The 15,520-nt window shown below is 24.7% G+C and overlaps 3 protein-coding genes across 3 annotated transcripts in view; 1 reads left to right on the top strand and 2 right to left on the bottom strand.

Moving 5' to 3' along the window:
- The window catches only part of LOC145961090 (uncharacterized), a 146,295-nt gene that overhangs the window by 52,968 nt on the left and 77,807 nt on the right, over positions 1-15,520 (top strand). The window lies entirely within an intron of this gene.
- LOC145960297 (odorant receptor 4-like) lies at positions 1,279-4,554 on the bottom strand. The gene is made up of 7 exons (XM_083079656.1): positions 4,430-4,554; positions 3,519-3,788; positions 2,723-3,194; positions 2,434-2,533; positions 1,826-1,945; positions 1,586-1,741; positions 1,279-1,398 (listed from the first exon to the last, which is right to left on the bottom strand). The coding sequence occupies exons 1-7, from the start codon at positions 4,443-4,445 to the stop codon at positions 1,345-1,347; spliced, it is 1,188 nt and encodes a 395-aa protein (XP_082935782.1). The 5' UTR covers positions 4,446-4,554; the 3' UTR covers positions 1,279-1,344.
- On the bottom strand, positions 8,953-13,000 carry LOC145960296 (odorant receptor 13a-like). The gene is made up of 7 exons (XM_083079655.1): positions 12,965-13,000; positions 11,428-11,697; positions 10,776-11,247; positions 10,479-10,578; positions 9,517-9,636; positions 9,299-9,454; positions 8,953-9,058 (listed from the first exon to the last, which is right to left on the bottom strand). The coding sequence occupies exons 1-7, from the start codon at positions 12,978-12,980 to the stop codon at positions 9,005-9,007; spliced, it is 1,188 nt and encodes a 395-aa protein (XP_082935781.1). The 5' UTR covers positions 12,981-13,000; the 3' UTR covers positions 8,953-9,004.

Raw genomic sequence — 15,520 nt, 5'->3', positions numbered from 1 at the left:
GTTTTTGCCATGTTTTTTGCCATTTTTCGAAAACATTCTATTTTTATTGGTACTAATTGATGTTTATAGAGCAAAAATTATAGTTGGATCGAATCGTTCTTCGTGATTATACCAAATCATTGTCATTTGGCGTTTGCTCAAAGGATAAATCACTATCATCTTTTTAAATCTCGAATAATTGATTATGACACAGATAACATATAATTATATCGTTGAATCAGATGAGTGTAGAATACTTACTTTTTGATAAGTTAGTTATTTGCTCGATGGGTATGTGTATTCACTTATGAATATTAAATCCTTTATTTCTGGCGTTGTTCAAGATTTGTTACTAAAACAAAAATGGTCTGAATTAAAGTAGCATATAATAAGAAATATTTATTTACAGATTATCATATTGTAAGTGTATAGAAAACATAAATAAATATAAAGATTTGAATAATATACAACTGAAAATTGAATAAATTCATGCACAAAGATAAATCGAAGATGCAAAATAAGACGTTTTTGTACAAGGCTTTGTTTTTGAGAGAATTAATTGTGAAAATTGGTAATTTTTGCTTTTTTAATCCTAAAGAATCTCTAGGCAACTTATGTTATACATTTATCTGGACATATATTGGACAATACTGGACAATAATTAAAATTGGACAATAAATATACTGGACAATAATTAAAATAGAAATAAAGAAATAGAATATTCTTTCTGTATTCTATTTAAAAATTAAAATTTTTTTATCTTAATATTTTTCTATATATAATTCTTTTATTTTTTTTTAATAATGTATAATAATTATAAATAATTTAAATTATTTAACTAAATGGAATATACACTTATCTATTATAATATGTACCAAAAATATATATAAATTTGTGAACGATAGATATATAAACTTGTTAAAAATATTATTCAATTTTAAAATACAACAATATTTTATTTACACTTTATATATATATATATATATATATATATATATATATATATATATATATCACTCAATTCAATAGACACATGTATTCTTAAACGTACGAATGTTTAATAAAATTCAATAAATATTAATTAAGTGCATATATCTCTGTAAATATACACTTGGATCAAATATTTACATATAATACATTAAAATCGAATAATTTCTATTTTTATCTTATATTTTTATTTATTCAACAATATATTAATCAGTAGAAAGAAATAAATAACTTTATCGGTTGCACGTAAATGTATATTCATTCAATAAAAATGATGTTACATTCAGGGGGGGGGGGGACAATATATGTACATCTATTAATAACATTATTCGAAAATTCATCTAGTCGGTTATACAACATTAATTCGAATGATTTCCTTTATTCTCTTATTGTTAGTAACGCAGATAAATATCCCATTGATGTTTTTACCGCCTAAACAGAGTAAAAATGAAAGATAAATTTAAAATTTTATTTTGGTAGATGATAGTAAATGATGGATATCATATATAATATATACATAATTAATATATAATATAAAACAAAAATAGAATGAAACTAAATGGATGCTTTTGCATAATTGCATATAAAAAGTGATAATTTTTTCGTAGATATATCTTACTATTCCGAACAATTCTAACGAAAAATTTCCAAATATTCCAGCAGTCAATTTAAGCGAAATCGCAGATCGATATACGATCAACATCAAGTCTTTCGCATCTTTCGCCGGTATATTGTACCATTTGCATTCATACATACCGAACGCCATATTAGTACTCTGAAAAAATTACATTTTTGTTTTACATAAATACGTTAATATTTTTGTTTTACATAAACACGTTAATATATATAATTTGATTACCTCCATTAAGAGTCTTTCAGCAGCATAACAATAAACATATAATTGTATCAAAATGAGGGAGATATACAAAGTGAGAAAAATTATTTTAATAAGAGGAACATCCGAATTATCTGTTATCATCTGAAAAAATAATAATAACTATATAAGAATCCAGGCTCTGTGTATAAAACATAAACTCAAATTCAAAGGCCATAAGAGCTAAACGCGGATGATAGTGCGTAAGTTTCAACGAGAAAATAAGTTTTTCGTTGAAACTTATTTGTGTGCACAGGGCACAAATTTTCTTGGTACGATACCAAGCAAATTTAAATAATTCTCAATTCGAGAATTTATTTAATTATTATCCCTCTTCCCCCCTGTAATGTTGTAGGCGAGAAAATAATAATACTTTTTCAGTGCAATAGTTGCATGCGAGAGTACACTATGTAATAATTCTAATGCGATGCATTATAATATTATACTCTGAAAAATTATCTGTACTATTTTTTATCAAATTTTATAATTTAGTTTTTTGTACTACATTCTTTTTTATTAAATTTCATATTTCAATCTTTTGCAAAATCATGTAAAGATTATATACACAAAAAAATACGAATTGTTTCGCTTACCGTGGAAGTCTGAAAAGTTACAAGACATAATTGAAAAGAACCGCCTAGCACATGTATACATAATACTGGGCTGTAGCAATCATCAATTGTTTTTACACTCCTTAAAAATTAGTACACATTACATAGTCATATATTATCAACTTATAATCAGAAAATTTTACAATGTAAAAATCTTTAAAAAGTTATTTTAAATTTATACAATAAAATTGATTGAATAAAATATATATGCTTCCTTTTGTCATAAATATGTTACAGTTTTACATAATACGTTAAGAATGCTCAAACGTACCTTATTAGATACTCGTGTCGTATAATGATCGCTGCTAAGCCTTTTTTAAATTTTGAAGGAGATATAGGTTTGTTGTTTAATTTGTTGATCAAATTGTTGAGTGTAATTCGTAAATTTATTAATTGTGCACATATATGCAAAAGCAATATCGAGATGAAGCTATCGACACTATAGTTGCCGAGAATTGCATATATACCGCCACAGAGTTGAATAAAACAGGTGATTTCATAATTCGGACTCTTTTGAATGTAGTCAAATCGGTAAACAAGGTATCGTCGAGGCTGGTGAATGTTTTGAAAAACACTCTCAAGACGTACGTAACAAGCAAATATGATTGTGCTTATTGCAACCATGAAATATGTAATGGATACATTTCTACCAGTTCTTACTAGGTTCAACATTGTGTTTCGTTCCCAATTGCTTTTCGAAGTCACCAAATCAGTCATACTTGATGCTATTAGCATTCGAAGCTCTTTCAAATGAAAGATGTCTATATTATTACTAGTATAAATGTAAAATAAATTATCTTTATATAAGAAGAAATGTTACCTACACAATATACATATTCAAAAGATGTCCACAAGATATCCCGAAAATATCTTTGGGAAAGACGTTTTCAGGATATCATCTGAATACCCGTGAATACCAAGGTGAATACCTTTTGGATATGTATGCTATATGGCTACACAATAGCAGTCTTAGTTTTTAATAGGGATAATTCAACAATAACATTTATATTATTTAAGATAAATACAAATTTATTTGATATTTTTGTTACTGCAACATAATAACTTACTGTCACTATGATATTTAGTAATAATCAGCTTGCATACTGCCATGAAACTGAAATTAGCGGCAACAAAGAGTTCCACCATTCGACTCACGTTGCCCCAAGCTCGAAACAGATTTATTACTTGCGGGGTGAATACATAAAGACTCATAATACATGTAGCAAGGATAAATCCTATTTTTGGCCGGCGACAAATATTCAAAAGGACATCTGAATCGGGCCATACACCTAATATCCGCATACATTGACGGCTCATTGTAAAAGCGTAATGCAATTCTGATAAATTATTTATATTTTAGAAGAGAAATATCACTGCTTATAATGGCTATTTAAAATGAAACATTATTTTTCTTCAAGTATTATTTTCGCAAATTTTTCTTTTTATATGTAAATATGATTGTTTATGTATGAATTTTTTATATATAAACATATAAACACATATAAACATATAAATATTTATATTTATTTGGTAAATAATTAAAATATACACAACATAATATATATATTAAATTAATATAAGATAAAAAAATGTAATAATGATAATGCATCTTTTATGCCAGTTATATAAAAACAGCAATTTCTTTAATAATAAGCAATGAAATAAACGATTTTTTGCTCAGACTTTATTAATTTTATTTTTTTAATTTAAAATAATTTTATATTAAAAATTATATTATTTCATCACGTGTATCATATGAATAACAAATAGTTTAGTAATGATTTATAATTATCGAGTTTTTTTTTTTAATAAAATTTCAAACTAATGCATATTTCTTTAATTCTTATTTTAGAGAGAGAATTCGATTTTGATAAACTTAATATATTATATATAATTATATTTTGCATATAATGCAATTATATATTTTTGGAAAATAATATAACGCGAGCTAATTTGCTTTTTCTAATTTCTATTCTACCTTTGTTAAAATTCATCGATGTTCACTGAATAAAAATTATCGTTTGACTGCATCGTTCTTCGCGATCATACGAAAGCGCTTTGATTTTGCGCTTGCTCAGTACACAAAGAATTCAACTACTATCATTTGCCAACATGTCTAAACCCTTTCGAATATCATAATAGTACGTAACTATGACAACCATGACGGACTGAATTGCATATCATAAAGACAGCACTTGCTTTTCGACTATAAGCAAGGTAAGAGGAATTCAGGTGTTATACAGAGGAGTTCAAGAGATGAGATTTATTTGAAACTCAAGGGAAAGGAAAAGATCATAATATTATTTCATCAATGAGTTTTTTGGGCAGCTGTGGTTTAATAATTATCACGAAGAAAAGAAAGAGGATTTAGAAAAATTTATACAAGACACATATACATATACAGTATATATGTCAGATGCATTCATAATAAGAGAATAATAGAAAAAAGAATGCTCTCCTTCAGAATATTAGATATAACAAAAGAGAATGCAAATATATTATAGAAATTTAAATTTATTAATAAATACTATGTGCACACACACATATGCCTACAGCAGCAAAATCTGAGAAAGAATAAATATACAAAAATTTGTTTTTATAAAAATTATCGATATTATTATTCTGTATTTGAGAGAATCAAAGCTCGAAGTGTTACAAAGTGTTCCAATATATATATGATGCCAAATGAAATGTTGTTTGTGATTTGTGTCTTTGTGAAAGATTATATTATTGGTGTGTGAGTGGAATATTGTTCTTCGATTAATGCACAGTATATTTTAATACTAAAAAATGGAACAGAATTGAAGCAGAATTGTGTATGATGTAGAGAATTCTACGTAGTGCATATTTACATTCTCGAATAAAGATTGTTACATTATTAAAGTGAAAAATATGATCTTTTTTAATTAATTATTTTTAAAATTGTTTTCTCATTGTATGTGATATTGTGTAAATAGTATATATTATATCTTTAATGCTAATTAAAGTAGCATATCATATATAAAATGCATTATTAAAAGATAGCTAATAAAACTTACTGATAAATATATATATGGCATTATTGTATTATCAGAGCGAAAAAATATAATATTTTGTACTCTAAGAACAAAAACTGGATTTAACCGAATTGTACCTGTATGTGCTTTAAGTTTTAATAATGAAATATGTGCTGAATGTGCACTATAATAGATTGATTTTTTCTCCATAATTTATTCCATAAACTTGTAAATGTTAATGGGCTACATTTGCATAAATTACTGTTATTTTGCATTATTTCTGATAATATTAATATTCATAAATACAAAATAAATATTCATTATTTTAATTGTTATTGTAATTTTCTAATCACTAGTACGAATTTTAGAAAAAATTTTATAAAAATTATTGCTTATAATGTTAATTTAGAAGAAATTTTTTTTATTCCCCAACGAAGTAATTTACTTATATTAATTTTTTATCTTTATTTAATTTACTTAATTTATTTAGTTTTGTTTTTATTAATTATATTTAATTTTTATTTTATTTAATTTATTATATAAATTTATAGTTCAAAACTGTGTATAGGTTTTTCTTCAAAGCATCTATTTGAAAAATAAATATTTGCATAATATATTTTTAGCATAAATAATTTTGTATTTTAGAGCGATTTAATAACAATATAATGACGAAAAAAAGAGTTCTAAGGAAAGATATATACACATATTTAGATGCGTATATAAAGAAAATATAATAAAGCCAATGCTTCTTAAAATATTTTTATAAAGCGGGAAAAGAGAAAGAAAATATAAGTTTTACAGGATTGAATTTATCGATAGATTTATTATTATAGTATCAAAAGTATTATAAGTTAAGACAATTGTTTTAGTGAAAAGATATTGATCAACATTATTATTTGATTGTGATCGACATTATTATTCGACGATTAAATTAGCGCATATTACAAAATGTTTGTTATGTATACAAAATATCGTTTTCTGATTGATTTATTAATGATAAAATCGTCTTTTGGTTATTGCATGTATATTGCGGAATTATAAACAGAACGTTAATTAAAATTATACGTTTTATTGTTCAGAAAGAGAAACAGAAGTAGAAAAAAGAGGGAAAAAGAATATTTTTGTGTTCGCAATTTAAAGCAAAAAGATTATTGTTCCAAATGAAGTTATCAATGTTATATATATGTATGTATATATATACAGGGTGACCCATTTTAACTTAGGCAGCCAAATAACTCGAAAAATAAGCAAGATAGAGAAAAATGTTTTAGACAAAAGTTGTATGGTTTCGAGGGGGCCATAAGATGGTATCATTGGTTTGACCTTGAAGAGTCATTTGAAGGTCACGTGAAGGTCACTTCAATTTTTTTAAATGGAATACCCTATATATTTTTGTACATTCTTGTAGCTTATTTCGAGAGCTTTCCAAAACACTAGAATTAAGTACCTTTCCGTTAAGTACTTTTTGAGTTATGATGCTTGAAATAATTTCTTAATTTTACATAAACCGTAAAATATCTTGTAAAATATTTATTTTTCGATTATCTTACCTTAATACTTTTATGTACAAAATAATGAGAGGAATCAATTGGTGTAAAGAAAACACATAGTTGTTTTTAAGAAAAAATATGGAATTGTTAATTGCAAATTACATATTTTTTCTTCGAAACAACTATGTGTTTTCTTTACACCAATTGATTCCTCTCATTATTTTGTACATAAAACTATTAAGGTAAGGTAATCGAAAAATGAATATTTTACAAGATATTTTACGGTTTATGTAAAATTAAGAAATTATTTCAAGCCTCATAACTCAAAAAGTACTTAACGAAAATGTACTTAATTATAGTGTTTTGGAAAGCTCTCGAGATGAGCTACAAGAATGTACAAAAATATATAGGATGTTCCATTTAAAAAAATTGAAGTGACCTTCACGTGACCTTCAAATGACTCTTCAAGGTCAAACCAATGATACCATCTTATGGCCCCCTCGAAACCATACAACTTTTGTCTAAAACATTTTTCTCTATCTTGCTTATTTTTCGAGTTATTTGGCTGCCTAAGTTAAAATGGGTCACCCTGTATATATATATATATATATATATATATATATATATATATATATATATATATATATATATATATATTAGAACAATAATCTTTCAACAATTCAACAACTTCATTTAGAACAATAATCTCTGCCAAACATAATGATTGTTAATCATAACTTGCATACAGATATTGGAATGATTACATATTTTAACTTGAATAATCTTAAGAAATTATGATCAAAATGTGTAATATATATTTCTTTATTTTTCTGTATTGCAAAAAGCTATCTATGTGTTTGTACGAGATGATAGCAGAGATGTAAAACAATTAGAATAAAATATATATTATGTAATTCAAATATTGAATCGATTTTATCCGAAATTATCGCGAGATTCTCAAATCTATGCAAACTAAATTTGATCAAAAATTAATGAAAGACAAAATTTTTTTCACGATCATTTATTCGAGCGATATCGATGATTTTTAATTTAATCAGAAATACTATTTAAGAAATTTAGAAAAATTTTGAAGATTTTAGAAGACTTTTTAACATTCCTTTATGTTCCAATTTGAATTAAAATCTTAACTAAAAGAGAGATATGCAAAATATCTCTAAATGCCAATTTTGTTACTAATAATTTATATACTATAATTTATTACTATAATTTTATATTACTATAATTTATTATTATAAGCGCTTAAGCATAATATCTATACCTCAATGTGTATCGATATTTAACGGATGTCGACGGCGCAACAATTGTCTTGACTTTCTGTCAATTTTTCCTCATCTCTTTCACCTCAGGTGGATCATGCATGCGGAAAGTGATGATATGCTGCGTACAAAAGACCATAAAATCAAGTCGGACAAAGTTACATCATATATAACAATTCATGACACTTTTGAATATATCGATATATCCATCAGAAATTTATTGCAACTTGCTCAAAGTGTGTCAAATCTAATTTGTGCGATCTACTAATATATTTAATAACTGAGAGTTACTATTTAATCGCTTAATAAGTAAAATATACATAAGATAAAGAAAGTTCATATCATAATTATGTGGAATTGATATTCATCAATAGCAACATGATTGTCGTTATTTACGAGTTATTTAACGATTCAAGACGCATGTATTCTCAAACGTAAATGCTAAATAACATTTATATTAATGCAGTGGAAATGCTTCTGTAAAAGTTCAAATTAAATGCTTACATAAATATATTAAAATACATTAAAATGCATAATACATTAATAGTAAATAATTCTTTTTCTTTAAAATTTACATAATTTATATAATCATGTTCATTCAATTTCTCATGATATTATTCGAATTTTTTATGACATGCTAGTAAATAGAAACAAATAAATACCTTTATGGTTGCACACAAATATGTATTTATTCAATTAAAGAAGTGTTACAGACAGTGCATATAAATATGTTTATTGTTCGAAAACGGTGTAGAGAAATTACAGAATTCATTCTATATTATTATTTCCTTTATTCTCTTATTGTTAGTAACGCAGATAAATATCCCATTGAAGTTTTTATCGCCTAAATAGAATAGAAATTATAGATAAAATATTGAATTTTATTTTCACGAAAAAGTAATTGTAAATAATAATTGCGGAGCATCATACGTGTATATAATAGTAAATACAAAGAGAGAAATATGTAAACATTACATAATATATAATATAAAATTAAAATAGAGCAAAACATTTACAAACTAAATGGATACTTTTGCATAACGCATATAAATATTGATTTTTTTCTTGTAGATATATATCTTACAATTCCAAACAATTCTAACGAAAAATTTCCAAATATTCCAGCTGACAATTTAAGCGGAATCATTGATCGATATACTATGAACATCAAATCTCTCGCATCTTTTGCTAGTATATTGTACCATTTGCAATCATACACTGTATACGCCATATTGATATTCTAAGAAAATTATATTTTTGTTTTATATATAAATAACATTAATGTGTATATAATTTGTTTACCTCTGTTAACAGTCTTTCAGAGGCGTAACAATAAATATACAATTGCATCAACACGAGGGAGATAAAAAAGATGAGATAAATTGTCCTTATAGGAGAAAAGTCTAAATTATCTGTTATCATCTGAAAATAATACGTTTTTATACAATAGTTGCATAAAATGAGATATTGTATCGTATAATTTTAATGCGATATATCATATTTGCATTTAGAAAAAAATTAAAAATTTCTTTTTTTAAATTTCATATATAAGTTGTATTTAAATTGACGATAAATATTTCAATGACCAATTCTGTGTAATATTTTAAGACGAAAATTCTAATACGAAAATGTTGAGGCTACAATAATTTTCAAATGGTTAAAGTTTGAAGATTACGAATGACAGAGCAAAATTTTCACGCGCTCAGAAGTGACAAAATAGCCATGAATTTTCAGTCCATGAAGTAAGAATTATTCTTTATGTATCAATCATATTTAGCTGTCTTCACAATGAAGTTGGACATATATGATAGCTGACACATATCAATATCCATATATTAAATTATTGAATAAAAACATTAAAATTAACATCATTATTTAAACTATTATTACGATTCATTATGGATAAATAGAAATAGATTTTTAATAAAAATTTTGAATATTTTTACAATAATTTCACTAATGTCACAGACATTCGATTCATGGGAGCACTTTTACTACTGGCCATTTTGTCACCTCTGAGCGCGAAACTTTAGGCCTATCATTCTGATTTTTAAACTTTTTCCATATGAAAACTATTATAACCTCGACATTTTCATATTAGAATTTTTGTCTTAAAATGTTACAAAGAATTTGTCATTAAAATATTTACCGTCAGTCTAGGTATACCCTATATATGTATTTCGTAAAATAATATAAAGATTTTTTGTGAAATAATATAAAGATTAGACATACACACACATAAAAATACGAATTGTTTTGCTTACCGTGAAAATCTGAAAGGTTACAAGACATATCTGAAAAGAGGCGCCTATCATGTGTACAAATAATACTGTACTGTAGCAATCGTCGATAGTCTTTGCACTCCTTGAAAATTAGTACATTATACACAAATATTATCGACTTATAACTAAAGAATTTCACAGCGTAGAAATCTTTAAAATATGTTATTTTATGAATTTATAAAATAAAATTGAATGAAATATGCTTCTTTTTATCTTATAAGTATTTTAAAGCATACATAATAAAGTTTTATATAATACACTGAGAATGCTCAAACGTACCTTATTAGATGTTCATGTCGTATAATAATCGCAGTTAGACCTTTTCTAAATTTTGAGGAAGATGCAGGGCTGTTGTTTAATTTATCGACCAAATTGTTCAGTGTCGTTTGTAAATTTATTAATTGTGCGCATATATGCAAAATGAGTATCGAGATGAAATTGTCGACACTATAATTGCCGAAAATTGTATATATACCACCGCAGATTTGAATAAAACAGGTGATTTCATAATTCGGAGTTTTTTGAATGTAATCAAACCGATAAGGAAGGTATCGTCGAGGCTTGTGAATGTTTCGAAAGACACCCTCAAGACGTACATAACAAGCAAGCATAGTTGTGCCTACTGTAGCTATGAAATATCCAAAAGATAAATTTTTAGAATTTTTTCCTAGCTTCAATATTTTATTTCGTTCGGAATTATTGTTCGAAGTCATCCAATCAGTCATAATCGATGCAATTAATGTTCGAAGTTCTTTAAAAAAAAATATAACTATGTTATTACTAGTATAAATATATAGTAAGTTATCCTTATATTAAAAAAATTGTTATACAATGACAATCTGAGATAGTAAGGATAAAAAACATTAACATTTGTGTTATTTATGATAAATACAAATCTATTTTGCATTCCTGTTATAAAATAATAACTTACTCTCGCCATGATATTTGGTAACAATCAGCTTACATATTGCCATCATGCTAAAATTAGCGGCAACAAAGCATTCCATCATTCGATTCACATTACCCCAAGCACGGATCAAATTTATTGCTTGTGGAGTGAATATGTAAAAACTCACAGCACATATAGCTATTATGAATCTTATGCGTGGCCGATGAAAATCACTCAAATTGATGTTTGGGTCGGGCCATACTCCTATTAGCCGCAAACATTGGCGACTTAATTGAAGTGCGTAATTCAAATCTAACGAATTATTCATATTTTAGGAAAGACACCATTGCTTATAATGATAATTTAAAGAAAGCATTAATTGTCTTAATCTTTTAAATTTACAATAAATCGATATAAATCGATATAAATGATTATCATAAATGTTAAAGAATTCTTTTTAATATATCTTTATAAAAATGTTTATATTTAGAGAGTGAATAATAAATATATGTTTATATTCACAGAGTAAATAGAGACAAAGTAAGAAAACAATATTATTATATTAGAATAAGATTGAAAATGTTTTTAGAAATAATGTAGTTTTAAAAATCTCTCTCTTTACAAGACATTTTTGACACGATTTTGTGTTATTATATTGATAAAAAATTGCTTTAATTATTTTTCGGTTTTTGTTTTACAATTTTTTGGTAATTCTGTTCATATATATATATATATATATATATATATATATATATATATATATATATACACACAATATACTTCATCGGAGAAAATAGTCGATTGATGTAATTCAATCATTTAATTTACATGTACAGTCATGTACATCTTATTATTAAAAACACTTAAATACAATTTGAATATCAGAAATAAACGTTTTTGCGAATCATTTTTTGCTGGCAAAATTTAATATTCACTCTGACAAACTTTCACGAAGTTCGATAGGTCTATAGATTACTTGTAAAAAATGACGAGTTATACAAAGCTTTGCAAAAAATTACGAAGGGTGAATTTTTCTCTTTATTTAATTTAGAGAACTGTTAAACATGTGCAAGTGTTATTATATAATATTTATCGTATAAAATATTTCTTAATTAATAAATATGTAATAAATAAATGTACTGGAAATTGTTCAATCAGAAGAATAATAATTTTAACGAAAAAACTATTCTTTTATATTAATAAAAAGTAACGTAATGTAAACAATATAATGTAAGATATAATGTATATTAAATTAGTATAAGATTAGTATAAAATGTGAAAACATAATAATGATAACATATATATTTTTTTTTTAAATATACAGAATAATTTGTTATATAAAAAGAATAATTTATGTGCAATTTATTAGATGGATAAATATTAATTTCTTTATGTGGATAATAATTTAGTAATGATTAATTATTACTGAAATTTTTTATAAAGTTTAAATTAAAACGCTAAATTTTTATCACTTATTTGAGAGAGAGCAATCTGTTTTTAAATCTGATATTATATATATATATTTTTGGAGAATATTGTAATGTCGGCAAATTTATTATTTTTCTAAGTTATATTCTACCTTTATTGATATTCATTGATGTTCACTGAATGAAAGTTATTGTTAGACTGTATTATTCTTCACGATTATACGAAAGCGCTTTAATTTTGCGCTTGCTCAGTACATGAAGGATTCAACTACTACATTTATCAATGTGTCTATAAACCCTTTCGAATATCATAGTAATATGTGTACGTAACTACCGTATCAACGGCGACGGACTGCATTACATTGTAAAGACAGCACTTGCTTTTCGACTATAAGCAAGGTAAGGGGATTCAGATTTTGTATAGAGAAATCCAAAGAGGAATTTATTTGAAACTCAATTGTAGAATAAAAACATAATATTATTTCATCAGTGACATCTTTTGTGCAGGACAGTTGTGCATTTTAAAACGGTTTAATGATTACCACGAAAAAAACAAGAGATCTAGAAAATTTTACACAATGCATATACATGTACAAGGGGTAGACAAAATAATGTAAACACTTAAAAAATACATTATATTTGTTTATTAATAAGATGATGGATTCTATATCAAAGAGAAATGACGTTGTATTAAAAGCAAATGGTAGTCCAATATCTTATTAATAAATAAATGTAGTATTTATTTTTCAGGTGTTCACATTATTTTCTCTATTTCCTGTATATGTGTCAGATGCATTCATAACAAAAATAAAAAAACGAGAGTATTTTTCAGATTATTGTAAATATAAAACGAAAGAGAAAAAAGAGGAAATGCAAATATTATGTATAATATTATTATAGAGCTTTGAATTTATTAAAATGCTATGCACATATGCCTACGACAGCAAAATCTAAGAGAGAGAATAAAAACAAAAAATTTATTTTTATAAACATTATCGATATTATTATTCGGTGCTTGAAAAAATCGAACCACGAAGTGTTATAAAGTGTTCCGACATATATATAATGAAACCAAGTGAAAAGTTATTCTTTGTGATTTATGTAAAGCATTATTTTATGATATTAGTGAGTGAAATATTGTATTCGATTAGTGCACAATATATATATTACTAAAAATGGAATAAAGTTGATCTGTGTATGATGTAGAGAATGTACGTAGCGCATATTCACATTCTCAAATGAATATTGTTATGTTATTGAAGTGCAAAATATGAATTGTTTTTTATTAAATACTTTATTAGAAATTATTTTTTTATTGTGCGTGATATTGTGAATATATAGTGTTTATTATATCTTTAACGATGTTGAATAAGGTAGCATATCATGTATAAAATGTATTATTAAGTGACAGTTAATAAAACTATATGATATATATGATATTATCGTATAATTTTAGGGTAGTATATTATCGAACTGAAAAAGAGAGAGCATAATATTTTGTATCAAAGTAAAACTTGAATTTAACCGAATTGTATCTGCATATGCTTGTAAATATTAATTCGCATAAATTATTAATATTCAAAAATTTTGTATTATTTCGGATAATACAAAAATACAATATTAATATTCATAAATCCAAATAAATATTTATTATTGTAATTGTTATCGTAATTTCCTAATCATTAATACAGATTTGAAAAGAAATAGTATAAGAAATGTTGCTTATAATGTTAATTTAAAAGAAAAATTTTATTTTTTTATTTATTATTTACCAACGAAATAATTTGCTTATATTAATTTTTCTTAATTAATTAATATTTATTTTTATTTATTATAAATTATAAATTAATAATATTAAAAATTCATAGCTCAAAAGTGTTTATTATATAGTCTTTCCCAAGATTTCTATTTGAAAAATAAATATTCGTATAAATATTCGTATACTTTTCGTATAAGTAATTTTATATTTTAGAGCAATTTAACGATTAAATAATGATTATCATGAAGAAAAGAAAAGATCCAAAGAAAAGTATACATGCAATTACTCAGACGCATATATAAGGAAAATATAAAAAGGCTATATGCTAATGTGCTTCATAAAAATATTGTTATTATTAAATTGAAAAAACAGAAAGAAAATATAAATTTTATTGGATCCAATTTATTCAATCATCGAATAATGTTGATATCTTTTCACCACAAAAATTATTTTAATCTTAACTTATAACACTCAAAATTTTACTGCTAAATATAAATTATAGATAAATCAGAATATTATCAGATTAAAATTAAATATATATATATATATATATATATATATATATATATATATTAAATAATTATATTAAATATACTTTTATTAAGTGTTCATTAGGCATGCTATAAGTTCAACTAATGGAATCTGTTCTAAATACACATTTTATGTACAATGAAATTGTTTTTTTATTTCGTGTGAATGCTTACGGATAATAACGTTATCAAAGTATTAGTGCTATTATATATTTCTCATTATTTCAAATACATATCATGAGAAAAATATGTTTTTTATTATAAAATACGAAATATGTTTTTTGTAACATTTCATCAATAATTTTTCTAATCAATATTGAAAGACAAGTGTTCAAAATTTTAAAATCATCGAAGAGTTTGAAATAATACTAGAAAAAATAGAGATCTGTAATTTTATTTTGTCAATGATGAATTTTTGA

The sequence above is a fragment of the Camponotus vicinus genome, unplaced genomic scaffold, assembly GCF_025532165.1.
Source record: "Camponotus vicinus isolate PSW18456_S1 unplaced genomic scaffold, iyCamVici1.0 SCAF_10, whole genome shotgun sequence".
NCBI classification, from domain to species: Eukaryota; Metazoa; Arthropoda; class Insecta; order Hymenoptera; family Formicidae; genus Camponotus; species Camponotus vicinus.
This window is presented reverse-complemented; position numbering and strand designations above follow the sequence as displayed.

What these genes read in the sequence shown, in the direction of transcription:
- LOC145960296 (XM_083079655.1), bottom strand. An exon ending in CGACATGAACATCTAATAAG is followed by an intron (nt 10,579 to 10,775) that starts GTACGTTTGAGC and finishes CTAATTTTCAAG; the next exon opens with GAGTGCAAAGACTATCGACG. An exon ending in CGTTAGAATTGTTTGGAATT is followed by an intron (nt 9,059 to 9,298) that starts GTAAGATATATA and finishes TATTCTATTTAG; the next exon opens with GCGATAAAAACTTCAATGGG.
- LOC145960297 (XM_083079656.1), bottom strand. An exon ending in TACTAAATATCATAGTGACA is followed by an intron (nt 3,195 to 3,518) that starts GTAAGTTATTAT and finishes TTCATTTGAAAG; the next exon opens with AGCTTCGAATGCTAATAGCA. An exon ending in CGACACGAGTATCTAATAAG is followed by an intron (nt 2,534 to 2,722) that starts GTACGTTTGAGC and finishes CTAATTTTTAAG; the next exon opens with GAGTGTAAAAACAATTGATG.